Source organism: Pelmatolapia mariae, linkage group LG14 (assembly GCF_036321145.2).
Source record: "Pelmatolapia mariae isolate MD_Pm_ZW linkage group LG14, Pm_UMD_F_2, whole genome shotgun sequence".
In the NCBI taxonomy this organism is placed as follows: Eukaryota; Metazoa; Chordata; class Actinopteri; order Cichliformes; family Cichlidae; genus Pelmatolapia; species Pelmatolapia mariae.
In genome coordinates, this window is record NC_086239.1 from 35,585,435 (window position 1) to 35,603,227 (window position 17,793).

A 17,793-nucleotide genomic window follows, 5' to 3' on the forward strand; every position below is an offset into this window, starting at 1 on the left:
CTGTTTCTCAGCTTAGTGTCACTTTCTGGAGCGACTTCATCACTCTTCCGTTTTATTATTTCTTCAGTCATAACATGGGGCGTATGAGTCAGATGCCAGATGTGAATGGAACAGATGATGTAAATAGAGACCCACATCTGTCTCAAACACACATGTATCCCCCTTCTCGGGCTTAATTTTGTTTGATAAATTTGACACAGACTAAAACAAAATACATTTCCTGTGTATTTACTTTTCTTTTATATACTTTTGTTGGTGTTACGGTTCACTTCATTTTCTCTGCAGTCATTTTTCTTTTTAAATTCAGCAAGTTAAAAAAAATGTTTTTCATTCCTGCTTTTTAGTTTTAGTAAACTATAGACACTGAGATCATGAACCGCTATAAATGATAAATGAATAATCCTCTTCCTGGAGAAACTTCGGCTCTGCTGCCAGGGGGCAGAAATCTCTATCACCTCATACCACATCTGCTTCTATTTGTTAAGATTTCTAATTATTAAACTCCCTGTTGTATCATATTTACATTTTATTCATCCATCTCTTTATTTGACCTATTTGCTATTTTCTTTTTAACTGAACTCCTCGTTTTGTGTCTTTTAATGTAACAGAGCAACTCTGTGCCATGTTTTATTTTATTTAGATTCTCCACGTGGTTTTATTATGAATTGTGTTTGATATTTTGGCCCTGTGACAGAATAAGTTCAAACCTTTCAGATAAGTATATATTTTTTCTGTTTTATAACCTGGGTGTTTTATTGTGAAAGTCTGGACCGGAAGCTCCGCGCTCTCCCTCCGTGCAGCCTGACGCCGGTGGACGCTTCGCTCCCTCCATTCATTTCATTCGCACACAGTCGCATCCCAGCAGCGAGCCGAGCCCTCCCCTCCTGTTTCTCTCCGCCTGGAAAGATGGCTGCTCCGGCGGTGTTGAGGAGCTCCGGCCCGCCGCTCTGCCCGAGCTTCGCGGAGGTCTGCTCGTTCCTGGAGCGGTACGGAGCGGCGCTGGATCTGCCCGAGATGACTTTCCCGCAAATGGAGAGGTATCTACGGGACACGACTACAGGTGAGAGCCCGGTTGATGGTAGTGTTGGTGTTGGTGGTGGTGGTGGTGGTGGTGGCGGTGGGGCGAAGAAGTGCTGGAAAGCTGCGACACTTGAAGCCAAAGAAGGGGGCCAACACCACCACAACAACCACCATCACCACCACCACCATCGTCGTCACGGTCGCGATGAAGATGACGAAAACTGGAGTGTGTGCGCCTGTGTGTGTGTCTATGGCCCAGCAGGACAGCATCACACCGAGAGTTTAGGCAGCTCAGATCGGCTGTGGCGTTTTTTCGGGTCCCGGTTAGAGCCACTTTTCTCCTCGAAGAAATCGAGTCCGACTCCCCAGTTTCCGAGGAAACGTTCGGGCAGCTGGAAAACACTGGCGTGCTAACATAGAGCTAGCAGACGCTCTGAATTTAACAGTTTGGACTCTGTGCTGAAGTTAGGTGAAAGAGACCGGGGGCACGACATTTGGCCCGGGGTCCCGCGGGGTTTTAGTTGATATCAGGTGACAGGTTATCGATGATTGTGTCGAGGTTGCTATTGATCCGCTCACGTTAAACTTGATGTGGGAGCCATGATGCAGCAGTGACCACACACACAGCCAACCAGCTCGCTCCGGAGCGCTGTCAGGTGTAATTTTTCACCGGCTGCCTCACTGGCAGGCGGGCTGAATTGACAGCAGTGTCCAGGTTATCGGTGCTGTTTGTGTGTATGTATTACAGCTTTAGTGGCTATTTCAGACCGCTGTCACCGCACAGCGGCGACGTTAGCTGAAAACACTGGATGTTATTTTTTTGGCCGTTAGTGAAAGGCTGTCAAATGTACGCATGCGCAGAAGGCGCAGATTCCAGCCATTGCTAACTAGTTAGCTTCAATTATTTCGTCAACTTTTAATAAAAGTAGAATACTTAACGCTACACTTAACACACCACGTTAGGATTTAATAAACAACCATTTCAGGATTATATCTGTCGAATGAGTAGCTTTGTAAATCGCTTCTTATTCGCTGGTGACTTTAAATGACCGTTAGATCTAGTGCTTACTAGCGTATAATTAGCCCATAACGTTCAGATAAACATAACTAAAATGTCCATGGTAGTCATCAGTAATGTATCCTTGATATTTTTGTTGAAATAAGTAATAACCATTACTAATCTGAATTCTAAATGTGATTCTGGGAGTTTTTTTTTGTCAGTTTACCGTGCCAACAGAGAAAACTGGAATTTCCCCCAAATTTTGGAGTTGCGTAAAAGCCTCACAGTAGACCACACAACGAGTCACAGGCGTTTAAGGACTTCCATAAAGCCCAGTTTAATGTGTCTTAAGGCTGGATTTGACCCAATCCCCATTCTTTTCTGAGTTCCCAAATAATAATAACAATAATGATGATAATAATATAATCATAATAAAGTTATAAATAAATTTAGTCTACACAAACAGTTAACAGAAGCAGAACCCAACAAACTAAATGTGAGACAAAGCATATTTTTTGCGGGGCAAAGTGGGACACGATAATAGTGCTGAGAGGTAGTTTTAGAATTTAATATAGTATGTTATACTGCATTTAACTGCAGCTAAAATATGGTTATTTGTATTTTTGTAATGCAGTCTTAGAACGTCAAAAAGACACTGTGCTCTTAAAAGTTCACAAATTCAGTTAAATGGAAAAAATACAAATTATTCACTGACGAGGTGAAGTTATTACACCTACCCTACCATTTGTTCATATTAAACTGTTAATAGCAACATGTTTATAGCCACACACAGTTAACTATATTTAAATATATATTTAACTATAAAGTATTTATAACATAGAAAATAAGCAAACTATGGATTTTACAGGTTTAGTGTTGAAATGTGAAGAACATTCATGCTTATCGTGTTTGCTAAGCAAACACAGTAGACATGAATGGAAGCAAAAGTTTGTCGTTATGGTGTGATGTGAGTGTGCTGTTATTTTTGCTGATCATCTCTGTTTTTCAGCTGAGATGCACACAGATCTGCGCTTCTCTTTTTACACCAAACATTTCTCCTGAGACTCACCTGACTTTTGTAAACTAGAGCCCGTCATTGTCTCAATATAATAATATAAAGATTATTTTACTTATTTGAGATCTGGAAAACTCTTCAGTTTCAGCAGCTAAGAAAATTAAAACCAAGTCAGTGAATAAGTACAAGTATTAGTATAGTTAAATAAAGTGTAATAAGTGGGCCTGGGGATTAAAAATGGTGTGGAATTCCACAGAAAGAGGAAAACCTGGTAACTGTACTCACATTCCACATTTTAAAAAAAATTAATCATTAACACTAAAAAAGGATCCAAGTTGAATTTGAGTAAGATAAAGGTCAACAGGATAGTAATAGCAAACTCTTTATTTTCCCTACAGAAATCATGCTAATTAAACTTAGTACCGCTGACATAGAGCAACAACATCACTGTTGACTAAAATTTAATTGCTAAAAAAAAAGAAAAATAAACATCCTTAGATTGAGTCTTGGTAGTTTTATTGAGTCTGGGATGTCTGTGAGTTGTCTGCCTTTAGAGTGTGTTTTTATTTGTAATGTAATGATGATTAAACCAGTTAAATGTAGCCCCTGAAGAATACTCTACCATATTTTTAATGACCAAGTAAATGGTCCCTACTGTGACAGCAGGACATCTTTTTAAGCATGCAATGAAAATGAAATGGCCAAAATGAATGAAGCATTTCCACAGTTTAAATCCAGATATAATTTAAATATAGTTTAATGCTTACCTTCTTTACCTTCTTTATCTTCATTCTTTTATTTTTTTTAAATTTAAATGTGTGATTCAGCATACCTCAAAGAATGGCACAGCACAATTAAAAAGTGTGCTTTCTCTCCTGCAGCACCTGTCTCAGGTAAACTCGCTGATTAAATACTTCTGCCTTATTTGCAACTTTCTTGCGCCCCCTACTGGTGGCAGGATCTGTGACACAAACATACAGCACGGCTCTGACAACAATAATAAAAAAGAATGAAATTAATAAAAACTAAACAGTTTCAAACGACAAAGACTGAAGTGAAATGAGCCAAGCCACTCTTCAGACTAATGAAATAAAACTGTAATAATGCTTCATTTAGAATCTCAGTTTATGGCCTTTAACTCACTGATGTGATGGGCTGGCAGTTGGCTGAAATATTCCCTGAAAATCAAACATTTAGTCGACTAAGTAGCTGCCTTGCTCATTTGTTTGTACCTGTGACACAGTAAACATTTATTAGTTGGACTGAGTTTCTGTGGTGGTAAGAAAAATGAAGCTGCCATATATCATAACCGGCCCAGTGAGCAGTGTATTTGGTCGGGTGAGCCTGGTTTTATCGCAGCTTTTGATAAAAATGAATTAAAAAGCCCCCCCTGAATCTGAAGTGGTACATGCCAGTCAAAGGAGCTGTTTTTGTCTTTTCACAGTTTACAGGTGGTCCTGTTTAGATTGATATTCAGCTGTGGTTGGCTGTTAGCATAAACTAAAAATATGCTTGCTTTTGATTTGTCTAAAGGATTTTTCTCCAGATATGGTTAGTGCATATTTTACCCTCTTACTAAAAAATGGGAACATTTGTGTTAAACGCTTTCTTTGGGTGCTGAGAAATAAAATAATTTTACAATTTGTCAACATGCCATACGAATGTAAGCACTATCCGACAGTTTGTGAGTGACTGAGCTCAGAAATGGCACACAGAGAAGTGAGAGATCAGGTTCAGATACCAGAATAACACAGCGAGGCCACTTCAGTGGGGTGAATGTTTGTTGACACTGGTTCTGGAACATTACGATGAACTGTGTTGTGTTTCTGATCGCCCTGTCTGTGTTTTCCAGTTCCTAAACCCCTCGTGGAGCTCCATGTGAAGCTGCTCAGGAAACTGGGGAGGTCTGTGTCTGCTGACCGCTGGGAAAAATACCTGGCTAAGGTGAGAGCTTGACATGAGCTCAGGAGTCAGGAAGGAAGGGTAACGTGTCAGTCAGTGGGTAACGGACGCAGTTAAAACTGAAAGCTTGATCCTAACAGAATCACTGTTTCTTGTAGGTCTGCCAGGAGTTGAATAGCACCTGGGCATGGGAGCTGGAACAGAAGGGCTACCAGGAGATGTCCATGGAGTGCAAGTCCAGCATCCTGAAAGTATGACACCCTACTTTACTTTGTATAAAAGGCTGAAACTTCTCCAGACAAAGCGCTAACTACACTGATGTTCTCCACTCTTCAGTACCTCTGCGAGTGTCAATTTGACGAAAACCTGAAGTTCAAGACGGCGGTCAACGACGAGGACCCGGAGAAGATGCGTCTGCAGCCTGTAGGTCGGGACCGGCAGGGCCTGATGTACTGGCTTCAGCTGGACCAGGAGCAGAACATCCGGCTGTACACGGAGGAGCAGGACGATCTGGACGGATCCACCTGGAAGTGCATCGTTAGGTTGTACTTTTGTCTCAGGCTAAAGTTATGTAGGTTGTCTCATGTTTGTCTTTCTGCTTACACTCTTATGTGCACCCGTCCTCTCAGGACTCGCAACGACCTGGCAGAGGCTCTGGAGCTGCTGAAGGCTCAGGTTGATCCAAACCACAATCAGGAACGAGACCAGAACCAGGCTGGATCCAGGAGTGCCAGCCCTGCACAGAAAGAAGCTGGTACGCTGGATTATTGAGTTTATATAGTTGAGTTTTCATCAGTGCACAGAGGATTTGTAAATGCATGGTAGTAATAACCTTATAGTTTAAATGGAGTACAAAACCACTTGAAGGTTACACTTTATGTCTAAAAAAAGATGCAACCAAAACCTGAGAGATTCCTGATTTAACAACAGCGAAACGATAACTTCCATTGAGGCAGAAATTATACTGAGTAATCTCAAATCCAACTAACACAGGTCAAAACAAATAATCTCAGTCCACAGCGGCTGATCTTAGTCTAAAAATGTATAAAATCCCGTATCTCACCACATAAAAAAATAAATCAATTATTATTCGACCCTACAGAAGCGATTTTAACGGGCACAAATTGTTGACATTTTTTCTGTCCTTTATAATAAACAAATGTTTGATTCAAACTATTGTATTTTTTTTTTCATATTGATGCAGGGGATGAGACGATCAGAAGCACCAACCCTGAGGCCTCAAAGACTTCAGAGGACCATGCTGACAGCAAGAAGGTTGACCCTCAAAACAGAGAAAAACAAACCAGGCCAGGTATGTAGGTGAAAGAAACTGCCTCACATGTTTCCATCCACTATCCAAAACTAGCAAAACCATTAAAAGGACACACTAAATGCCCAACAAGGACATACAAAATGACCAAAACAAAATACGACCAACCCGAAAGAGACTGAAGAATCAAAATGAGTTGCATCCATCCATCCATCGTCTTCCGCTTATCCTTGTCAGGGTTGCGGGGAGGCTGGAGTCTATCCCAGCTACCATAGGGCGAGAGACAGGGTGCACCCTGGACAGGTCGCCAGTCACCAATTTACCTAACCAACCTAACTGCGTGCATCTTTAAAATCTTTTTTCTTCCTGCAGAGGTGAAGGAGGAGCTCACACCGCCGCCCATCAAGCAGGAAAACGCTGATGCTGAGGTGAAGGAGGAGAAGACGCTCCTCAAACCGTCTGTCTTTGATAACCGCGTGAGCACCATCACCACAGTCATCAAATCAGAATCGAGGGACGCTGACGCCCCCAGGAACACAGTGTCTGTTGTCATGGCGCCTGTGGCTAAACAGGAAGAGGAAGCGGAGCGAGCGGTCGTCAGGAGCAGCCAGCAGGCCAAGATACCACTGAAGAAGAGGGAGCTCAAGCTCGCAGAAAGCTTCCACAGCAATCACCTGAACAAGACCAACAGCAGCAGTATTATTGTCTGTAACCCGTCAGTGATCCACGCCAAGGACGGTCACGGAAGGGAGGCCAAGCTGTCTAACTCATTAGTGCCCCCTGGTGGTTCAGCTGCCTCGCAGCCGCATCTGGTCGTCAGCGCATCAAGGCTGGAACTCACCAATGGAAGAGCTTCGCTCCTGCCGCACAAAGATGGGCAAAATGGGGTAGTAGGTCAGGTGGTGGGTCACGTAGGAGTCATCCGCAGCCCATCTGAGCTTCACAGAGCGCCCGGCGCCGAGCAGCAGGAACAAAACGGGCCAAATTCAGACCTCCGGGACTCGAGAGCAGTGGAGGAACAACGTGAAGGGAGCCGGCAGTCAGTGTTGGTGAGGAAGGGCCTTACAGAAGAGGAGACGCCAGCGGGAGCTGCCACTTCTTCTCCTCACCCTCCTCCTCTTCCTCCTCATGCACTAACGGAGGCTCCGACACCCACAAAAATGGACTCTGTTGGCATCTCCTCGCTGTCTCAGAATACAGAGGAACCCAAGAGGCAGACAGCAGAAGATGAGGGTAAAAACACCACAGAGGAGCAGCTGGACAAGGAGAGGAAAACTGGGCAGGATGATGAGAGGGAGGAGAGGAGCAGGGAGGTGTCTGTGCTCAGTGTGGCAGAGGGATTAAAAAAAGACGACCGAGTGAAGAATGAAAGCACTTTAGGACAAGCAGAGGCAGAATCGGGAAGCTCTGTTTCACCTTCGAAACTGGACCAACAGGATAAAATGGACGACCAGGAGGAGGGCGTCAACGGTGGGTTAGCAGAGCAGAAAAAGGCAAAGGCCTCGGAGGAGCGGCAGGGACTGCTGGAGGAAGCCTCCTCTGAGCTCCAGAAGGAAGGAATCAGGCTAAAGATCAAGATTCCTCCCCACCGGAGAAACAAGCTGAAGGGGAAGGCGATGAAGGAGGAGGAGAAAGGGAGGGAGCTGGAGACGCAAGAGGAAGGGAGGCCGCTGAGGAGGTCTGCGAGGATCTGCAGGTATGTGTTCAGTAAAATCCGCGAAGCTGGGGTATTACACAGTAATGTTTGTTTATTTTTGTCCATTATTCTCAGCTGCAGTCGGTTTGATTGTGACCATAAATTCATCCCATCTAAACCTCTTTTCTTGAAGATCATCTGCTTTGCCAACCTGCAGGCCAAGCTCGAAGGTGGCTGAGAGCCAGAAGAAGAACCCACAGAAAAAACATGCACTACCCACCAGAACGAGGGAAGAAGAGGAGGAGGATGAGTATGAAGAGGATGAAGAGGAGCAGAGCTCAGCTGCAAAGAAAGACAAAAAAACTGAACCTGTCGAGCAGATAAGGAAGCGAAGGGTAACAGTTCCTGTCAGGTCATTTTTACCTTGTTGCTCTTTTTCTTCGTCTCTGTGACCATCTCGTTCTCCCTCTGGCTTTCTGTACTTCCAGGGTAAACGAAGGCACCGGCGCCCCCGGTGGTCAAACATACGCACAAAGAGGCGCAAACTTAATGAGGGAGGGGAGGTGGAGGACAGGGGGAGGAAACGGGGAGAGGAGGAGAGCGAAGGAGGGAGCGACTCAGAGGAAGAATCGTATAAATCCGAGGAGATTCCCAGCGAGGACGCCTGCACTCACTGCGGCCTGCCCAACCACCCCGAACTGGTGAGTGTGTGCTCGCGTGAGTGCTTACAGATACAGAGATGTCTGGACACTGCGCCCAGTTCTGCTTTAGTCCTCATAACTTAAACTCATCATGAGAACATAAATGTGAGAGCTCATCCTCCAGGCTGTGCTGACACTAGAAGACGTACTTGTTTAAGGTGTCTGCGGTCTGTGTGCACACGTGTGTGGGAGTATAATCCTGACTTAATGCTCAGGAGTCTGAGTGGGAGGAAATCCAACATCCCAAAATCTTCTGCAAGACTTTTTTTTGTTGTTTTTTTTGGAGGATGGAGGCAGTTTTAGAAGCAGGTCAATGGGGGTGTGGTCAGCAGACCAGATGGTTGTAGTCAGAATGACGTCACTCATTAGTTTGTGACGCCCCGTTATCAAACCCCAACTTGAGCATTTTCACCATCATGCATCGTGTTTCCTTAAAGTCATTTCTAAAAATTATTTGAGGGTCTGTGTCTCTTTACTTTGAGTATATAGTTTTGTGCAGAACCTAAAACGCTGCTGAAACCTTTTCATTTTTTTTATTGTGTTGTTTGTAAACTGTCACCAGTTCCAGCTGCACTCTGAAAAAATTCTGTAATAATGCCTAAATCACAGAGACGCGAACAGAAACTCAGAGGCTGCAAAGCAGATGTTTGATAACTTTCTCTGGATAAAACCATAAATGATAGAAGCTGTCATCTCTGCTGGTTTGTGTGGACTTTAATGTGTGTGTGTGTCCGTCCTTAGATCCTGCTGTGTGACTCATGTGACAGTGGGTACCACACTGCCTGTCTGCGGCCGCCTCTCATGTTGATCCCTGATGGAGAATGGTTCTGTCCCCCCTGCCAACATGTAAGTGTGACACTGAGAGGAGCGACCGATTCTATCATGTCTGCTGATGAGAATATAACTCCTAAAGTCCTGTTTATGGTTCAGATCACTGACAGGAGGAAGCAGTTTTGTTACTGATACTTGATGCTTGCTCACGAAGAGTGAATATAAACTCCACATTAACAAGTTCCCAGTTAACAAAAGCCTGGATCCTTCCAGTGTAGCTTTGCATGAGTCACAGTTTGAAATAATCCTCCTTAATTCATCCTCGCACTGAGGGCCTCAGTATGCCTGCCACACTGGTCACTCTGTATGCTGACTGTGGCAGCTACATACCAGTTTACCAGTGCTGGGGTGCGAGTACTCACTGTGTTGTTCGCCACTCAGACAAAAGCTCCAGATCAGCTTTTGTAAAAGAGGAGAAGAATTAAAACTGGAAGAAAAGAAATCTCCCTCATTGTAACCTGAGACTCGCTGAGCTTCTGCACTGATATGTCATTAACACTCGTGTCTTCAACCCGGCACAACGCAGCAGATCACAGAAATAAAGAGGCTAAAATGGCATCAGTCAGTTTACACCGGCAGATGTGGCGATCATAACGGCCCCAAGCCCTTTTAACTCCACCCACTTTGAGACTTTGTTTCGATTGGCTGGCCCTTGTAAACAGAGCTTCCATGGTCACATCCTGAGCTGTGAACTTGAGATGACCATATAAGGAGGATCCATGTTTGCTGACATTCTACAGATCCAAGTGTAGAAAAAAACTGTCTGGAACACAGCATTTAAAGCAGGCTGAAGCTTTTTATTTGACACTGGGTCCATGTTTGTTATGAGTGTCTGTCATAATGGTGTATGTTTGCCAGAAAATATGTAAAAGCATAGTAGTTTCATTTAGATCAGCCCATCTGCTTGGCTTACTGTGTAAACCGTTTAAGAGGGAGGTGAGGACGATGAGTCGACATCAGTGTATAATTTATAGATCACAGAGTGACACGGCTGCGGTGGTTTGTTTTTCCTCTGTTCAGAAATTGCTGTGTGAGAAACTGGAGGAACAACTGCAGAATCTGGACAGCGCTCTGAAGAAAAAGGAGAGAGCAGAGAGAAGGTAAACACACACACACACACACGTCTGGATGAAAATGCTGTGATCAGCATACCGGTTAACAAATTTGACACAGCTTCTCTGTTCTTATCTGTCAGGAGGGAACGGCTGGTGTACGTAGGAATCAGCGTGGAGAACATCATCCCTGTGAGTACATGAAGAGCACGGCCTCTTCATCATTTCATTGGAATGATGCTCCGCCCCCTTCTTTTTTCCTCCCACTATGGAAATTAAATATCTGCATTTGTTAGAATTTTTCTCATCACTGAAATGTTTGAAAAAAAAAATCAAACGTGCCAAAAAGACAAATGTAAAAATCAAAGCTGTTACTAAGGTATGTAAGGCACAGGCAACATGCAAAAACACTGCTTCTAGTCCCAGTGTCGCTATTTTCTCCTGCTTTCACATAAACACTGCATTTCATCTTCTGCATCTTAATTCTGTAGAAGTTTAGATTTTACTGTGGAGCATTTAAAAGAACGTTGTGTGGTGTCCTAGGAGGGAGATGAGGAGGAAGAGGAGAAGTCTGCGAAGAAGAAGGATTCCAAACAGAGCAAAAACCTCGGAAGACGATCAACCAGGACCAGGAAGCACATCAGCTACAGGTGGGTGTGGCCTGGGGGTGTTAAAGGTGCTGGAGGAGGTTTTTACAGTTGACTCTCAGTTTTTCAAGTATAATATTAAAAAAAAAAACGTAGAAAATCCTACAACTACTTTTAGTTCAGTTTGTCAACAAAAACAGGTTGAAAATTCTGCCGTCATTGATTTACATTAATTGGGAGGCAATATGGTGGCTGTATTTATGTATCGTTCCAATGAGCAGAAGCCATGAAGACGACACCTTCGTGTGTGTCTGTGAGTTCTGGTGATGGGTGGAAGGGTAATGCTTCTGGCTGCTGACCTCTGCAAGCCACCTGCTGCCTGCAGGATAATTTAATGACCTGCACACGTGGGAAAAAAAGTGAAATGACAGAAAGAGGCTTCAATCAGCTGTTTTGTTCCAGGTTTGATGACTTTGATGATGCCATTGATGAGGCCATAGAGGAGGACTTCAGGGACCTCTGTGGAGGTGAGTGGAGGAACTACAGGCCCAGTAAGGCCTTCTTTTAGATCCCAGTTAAATACTCATTCACATGGTTTATATATCAAAGTGTCTTCATATGAATGTTATTCTCTTTTACATTCATACATACAGCACAGTTTTATTCTTTTGACTTTCAAATTTTGGATTATTTTAATCACTGTATGTACAAATACTTCAGACTGCATGTCTGGCAGTTTATGAGGGGCAGCCAATAATAAAAAAGCAGTTTTAAAGAGGGAGGAGCTTGTTTGAGACAGGAAGAGCTGAGGGGCTGCACTGAGGATGAACAGATGAAATAAATGAGAACATCCTGTCTGCTTTCATTTACTTTCACCCAAAGTCGACTTTTTCAGCACTCATGTGCATTATTCTCGCTTCAGGAGCGGGGCGGGGCAAAGACCTCCCCACCAGCCTTTCAGAGGACGGGAAGGAGAGTCAGCGGCCAATCAGAAGCCAGACTCACGCTGCACGGAACAGGAAGAAGCGGAGACTGAACGACCTGGAGAGCGACAGCACAGCGGCGGAGAGCGAAGACGAGTTCATGCTCAGCAACAGGTGACACAGCGGGTTCTCTCCAGATTTCTCGCTCATGTCTTCTTTGCCGGCTTATTTCTCCCCCTCTTCCTCTCAACAGCTCAGAGGACGAAGATTTCGGCGCATCCGGAGCAGACGACGATGAAGAGGAGGAAGACGAAGACGCGGGCAGTGATGCCGGCAGCTGGGATAGCAGAACTCGCCCCAGACGGGCGCTGAGAGGAGTGGCTAAACACAGACCCGGCAGGAGCCGTGGGCGGGGCAGGAAGCGGCTGAGACGGCGGCGGAGACGCTCCTCCGACGAGGAAGAGGAGGAAAGCGAGGAAGAGATGGGTGAGACGGCAAGATTGATTGATTTTATTACAGACTGAGTTGTGTGTATTTAGTTGAATAAAGAAGTTCAACAGTAGATTAAATAAATATTAAGAGAATTATCAGAAAACTATAAATATAGTTAATTATAACGACACATTTAACACAATCCTGGAGTCCTGGACTTTTAACAACAGGGAAGATGTGAGACAGATGGCAGGCAGTGAGCAGCAGTTTGGCTTCATGCTGAGAAAGAGCTCTGCAGATGTGATGTTTGCTTTCAGGGTGTTGATGGAGAAGTTTAGAGAAGCTCAGAAGTAGCTGTGCTGTGTCTTTGTGGATCTGGAGAAAACAGATGATGGAGAGAAGCTGTGCTGCTGCATGAGGAAGTCAGGAGCGAAGTGAGGGTGATGCAGAACATACAAGTACAGAGAGGCAGTGGTCAGGTGTGCAGTGGGAGCAACGGATGGTTTAAAGGTGGAGGTGGGATTACATCAGGGGTCGGCTCTGAGTAGTTCGCTGACGGATGAGGTCAGGCAGGAGTTTCTGTGGACTGTGCTCTGCAGGGAGAGCTGGGGAGGTGGAGGTTCAGATAGGAACAGAATACATGTGTGTGAATGAGAGGGAGACAGATGGAAAGGTGTCTCAGTGCTGACTGATAACTAGTTCACTTGTTGGTTGTTGGTCTCTCAGACTCGGATCAGTTCAGCGACATGACGGACAGCAACAGTGACAAAAAAAGGCGGGGCCTGAGGCGGGGCCAGCGCCAGCAAGTCAACTACCGTGAAACGTCGGAGTCGTCGGACGACTCGCGAGCCTCCGCCAACAAGGACAAGGTGAAGCGCCACGGCAGGCCTCGCAAGGAGCGTCTCTCCAGCGACTACAGCGACGGTCAGTCACCATCAGAGCGTAAAGGACGAGTTTTAATCAGCTCAGTCGCCCTTAAGGAGAAATCTGCTCGTTATTTTCCAGATTTATCTCCATAATGGTGAAAAAATTTCATATATCTTACTTTATCCATCAGTAAGTCAGCAGGTGGTAGTATCATAACTATCAATAAGCAAATGTTTACCTTTTGTTGATTTTAGGATTCATTGATTTTTGTTCATAATGACTTTTTCTTTCTTTTTTTCCTTCAGTGTCGGCTTCTTCCAGAGATTCAGAGGAGGACGATTATGAAGACGAGGAGGAGGATGACCAGAGGAGGAGGGTGAACAGGAGGAGGAGACACGAGGAAGACTTCCGGACAAGGAGGACGAGAGACAAGAGGAGGAGGAGGTACGAAGAGGACGAGGGAGAGAGAGGGAGGCGGCTGAAGAGGAGACTGCAGGAGGAAGAGGAGGCCGAGGAGGAGAGAGACAAGCGGAGGAGGTTAAAGAGAACACACAGAGAGGAAGAGGAGGATCTGGAGAAGATGGGGAGGGGGAAGAGGAGAGAGATCCTGTTGCAGCAGCGGCGCAAACGGCTCGCCCAGATGCTGAAGAAACGGCGGCCTTCGACGGACGAGGAGGAGGAGGAGGGCGAGGAGGACGACGACTCGTATTCTGAGTCATCATCAGAGGAGGATCGTCCGGTCCGCAAAAGACTGAACCGCATCGACTCAGATGACGATGAAGAGGAGGACGAGGACGACGAGGAAGACGAGGATGGGAGACAGAAGACGGTGACCAAAAGATCTTCGGGGGAGAGGAGAGCTGACAGCGACGCTCAGGAAAAGGGGAGGGGCCGCAGCCTGTCTCCGCCAAACGGACATCGGACCTCCAGAGGCCCAGAGCCCAGAGACGCTGCAGGGTCGGGCAGGCAGGGCAGGCACAACGGTCCCTCACATCCGGAGGAGGGGGAGGGAGAGGAGGAGGAACAGAGGGACTCCCGAGACTCTGTCCAGAACAGTCTGCAGTCATGATGGCTGTGTGCGTGCACAACGCTCGCTTCTTTGTTCCACTTTTTCTTTTCGTCGCCAAGCCTCTCGCCCACTGCCCGGATCTCACTCTGACTCACGTTCCTCACTCTTCTTCCTCGCCGTCGTGTTGTGTTAGAGCGCATTTATCACAGTCACAGTTACACGCTGGAACAGAAACTCACGGTTACCCATTTTTATAACGGGCTGGCAGGCGGAGCTGACGCCTCCCGGCAGCAGGATGGCTCCACCTCACCGTCCACCCGACAGGTCCGTGTGACATCATCACAGCTGATGGGGGGGGGGGGGGGGGGGGGGGGCGGTTCGTCTGTCGTGTATTTCATCTTAAAGCACTTCATCATTCTCATAGCACTTAATGAGCCGGCACTGCGGAGGGCGTGGGCATCAAAGCGAGCACTTTGGATCAGGTGACGGTCGGAGAAAACTCTCTCGAGGCTGAATATTTGGGGGTTTGAAGTGTCGCTTGGACAAAACTTTTATATATAAATATTAGGATTTAGAAAACTGTGGTTAATGATTATTTAATGATATTTTATAAAACAGTGATTCTCAGTGTGGGATGCAGACCCACAGTGGGCTACGAAGGAACTGCAGGTGGACGACGTGAAGTTAATTACACTAAATAAATGTAACTTTTCAAATTTCTAATTAAGTTAGAAATTAAATATTGACATTTAAAAATGAAACACCACTACTGAAAAAAAACTGCCTGTTATCACCCAAAAAATGTAATAATTTGAGATAAAAATAATTAGAGCCTGCAGCTGGTCCATGAAACTGACACTTTCAGATAAAACTGAAAGGCGGATTAAACAGTTTGTGCTCCACAGAGATCGCAGATATTTTGGTTCTTCAAAGCAGCTCAAAGGTCAGACCTACACGTCTACACATTCAGTGTAACCGACAATAAATGACATCGGCTGTGATTGGTCGATTGTCTCGATCCTTCAGGGTTCCCGATTGAATCATTCACTCCAGTCAGTGAATTAATTTGCACAGATTTATAGGAAAGAAAAAGGTCCTTAAACAGTTATGAATGACGCTGCTCCGGCTGCCGTCCTTCATCGCCCTCTATAATCAGCTAATTTATATTTTCACCTCCTTCCTCTTCCTTGCTTTTACCTGCCAGGCCTCAGTCATGAGCCTCATTCTAACCCAGCAAAAAAAGACATCTCTCAGTACAAACTGAGTTTTTGCACGACAGTGAGAGTGATGATTTTGTCCTCCAACTGCTGCGATTTGGGAGGATTTTTTAAAAAGTCCTGAGGTTAGGGTGACGGAGAGCTCCCAGGGTTAAAGGTCACAAAGCATCACCTGCTCTGTGATCTGTTTGTTAAAAGCTCAACAGAAAAAAAGTTGACTTTTGTCCTAATGTGAGAGTTTATGACTGCAGAGGGAACGTCTGCAGTTTCATTTTGTGTTACCTTAAACTGTTCGTGCTGTCTGTGAACACTGACTGTGCTAATCCCGGCTTTGAGGAACCAAATAAATCAGATTTCTGTTACCGGGTTTAACCGATCCTGGATCTTTTTTAATTGTACGGAGGTCCTGGCGCTGAAAAGTTTTTTAGAAGTCGTTGTAAATATAGACTCTGAATCTGTAGCGAGCTCCGTCTCCACGTCACCGCTTCAGATCCAAAGTGTCTGGCTTCCTCTCGTCCTCGTGCCGGCGCGTCCGCTGTACATACTCTGCCTGTTCCTTGTAAGATAATAGACGTTCTGTTCTCTTAGTCCTCTTGTAAAATATAGTGTTATATTTTCTATACGAAGGAGAGGAGGAGAGATGCTGCTGCGAGCGACCTGCAGATCGACCGGCGTCCAGCGGTTTTTGTTTCCGCAGCTGAGTTCCATCAGAGCAGCGTGGAGCCCGTTCACCAGTAAAACCCCGTCTCACGGCTCAGTCCCGCCCCGCATCGCCGGAGCGTGTTAACAGTTTGAACGCCTTGTTTTAAGAAGGAACAAATCTTTATTTCTGACCGAGGCTCAGGGGAGGAAAACAAACACCGATCACTAATCAGAGTTTTGTTCCATCAGCTTCTGTTTGACCGTCGCACACAGTCGAATCACTGTCAGGGCTTTAACCTGCTGTTAATGAAGAGAGGCTCCATTTATCTTTAAATTTCCACCAAGCTCACCTTTAAAAGTTGGACTCAAACATTTCCGCTGACCTTACCGAGACTGTTTTTTTGGCACTGAAAAGTTTTACTTTAAAACAGGATTTAGAGTTCAGATGATGATTAAACTTCAGGCCTGCGTTTATCAAACTACTCAGAATTAACCTCAAAATGCTCTTAGAGGTGTAAAAACGTTTAGAGCAGCTGTTTTTGGATTCTTTAAAATCATTTAATTTTACTCAAATACTAAATATAATTTGGTGTAATATGGTTATAATGCATAATTATATCAACAGGAGGAAATACATGGAAAAGTACAAACCCAGTCAACATGGGTTTTTTTTTTTTTTTTTTTTTTTTTTTTTTATGCATTAGTATATTATCGTTTTCTCACAGCCATCACGATGAATCTGCTTTGAGACCTTATATAAATGGCTGATGGTTCACAGCGGGCCTGTTCTGCATGATTCAGAGCAGTGGGGCTCAGTTCAGCTCCAGTACATCCTCTATCTGAAATGAGCTGTTTTTGCCCCGCCCACTTTAAGTTTCTTCTGATTGGCTGCCCATCGTGAATAGTGGATGGGTGGGGCATCTCTGCCACAGATGACCATATTAGGGATATCCTCTCTCTGTAACATTATACAGATTATCCATTATACAGTCCAACATTTCTCATTAAGTGGTTTGATAAATTCAGCCCTGATGATTCGGTTCTGATTGGATGATTTCATGATTTCAGCTTCAAATATTTTTTAAGGTGTGATGTGTAAAAACTACACAGGCCACTGAGTCCGCTTCCATCATGATAAACACAAACCTGAGCGTTAATACTGACTCACAGAAAATAAGTCGGCTGTCTGAGCAGAGCTACTTCTTGTCAGGTTGGACGTTACAGTCAGAGGCAGGAGCGATCGTGCTGAAAACAAAGCTAACGTCGCAGCTGTTACATCTTTACGTTGTGCTGTTAACTTTTATTAGTGTTTTTAAACTGACAGTTTTACAAACGGCACCTTTTAAAGGTGCTTTTTGTAATGACCCTCTGCTACATGTAACTGAACTTCACCAGCAGGGGGCAGTGTTTTACTGGCAGTTGTGTTGAGATGTTTTCAGACGTGTGCTTCTGTTTGTTGTTTTTTTTTGTTTTTTTAAACCACTGTGTCCACTTGACTCCCGCAGGCCTTCGTTGTAAATAAGTTGTTTTTAATGACTTGCCTGGTTAAATAAAGGTTCCGCTTACTCACTTGTGGCATAAAAGTGGCATTACATGAAAGTGCAGCCCCAGTTCACCTTGAACTGATACTCTTTAAAAGACAAAGTCACAGTGTCTCTTTTCTTTCAGCTTTGGTTAAATCAAAAAAGT

The 17,793-nt window shown here is 44.8% G+C and overlaps 2 protein-coding genes across 3 annotated transcripts in view; both read left to right on the forward strand.

Annotated features, from left to right (window-relative positions):
* Positions 1-17,793, forward strand: part of LOC135933758 (uncharacterized) — a 375,148-nt gene that overhangs the window by 200,681 nt on the left and 156,674 nt on the right. The gene's annotated exons all lie outside the window — the stretch shown is intronic.
* Positions 806-17,673, forward strand: rsf1a (remodeling and spacing factor 1a). 2 transcript variants are annotated; one of them, XR_010573933.1, is made up of 19 exons: positions 806-1,060; positions 4,888-4,979; positions 5,096-5,188; positions 5,274-5,479; positions 5,567-5,691; positions 6,142-6,249; positions 6,580-7,903; positions 8,037-8,238; positions 8,332-8,544; positions 9,286-9,390; positions 10,396-10,475; positions 10,571-10,619; positions 10,971-11,077; positions 11,477-11,541; positions 11,937-12,111; positions 12,191-12,423; positions 13,096-13,293; positions 13,542-14,569; positions 16,090-17,673. XR_010573933.1 is itself a non-coding variant. In XM_065471939.1 (18 exons), exons 1-18 carry the CDS (start codon positions 907-909, stop codon positions 14,303-14,305), a joined length of 4,293 nt encoding a protein of 1,430 aa, XP_065328011.1. In that variant the 5' UTR covers positions 806-906; the 3' UTR covers positions 14,306-14,608. The 2 variants fall into 2 exon arrangements, 1 of the variants encoding a protein (XP_065328011.1); XM_065471939.1 differs by lacking the exon at positions 16,090-17,673 and having other exon boundaries at positions 13,542-14,608.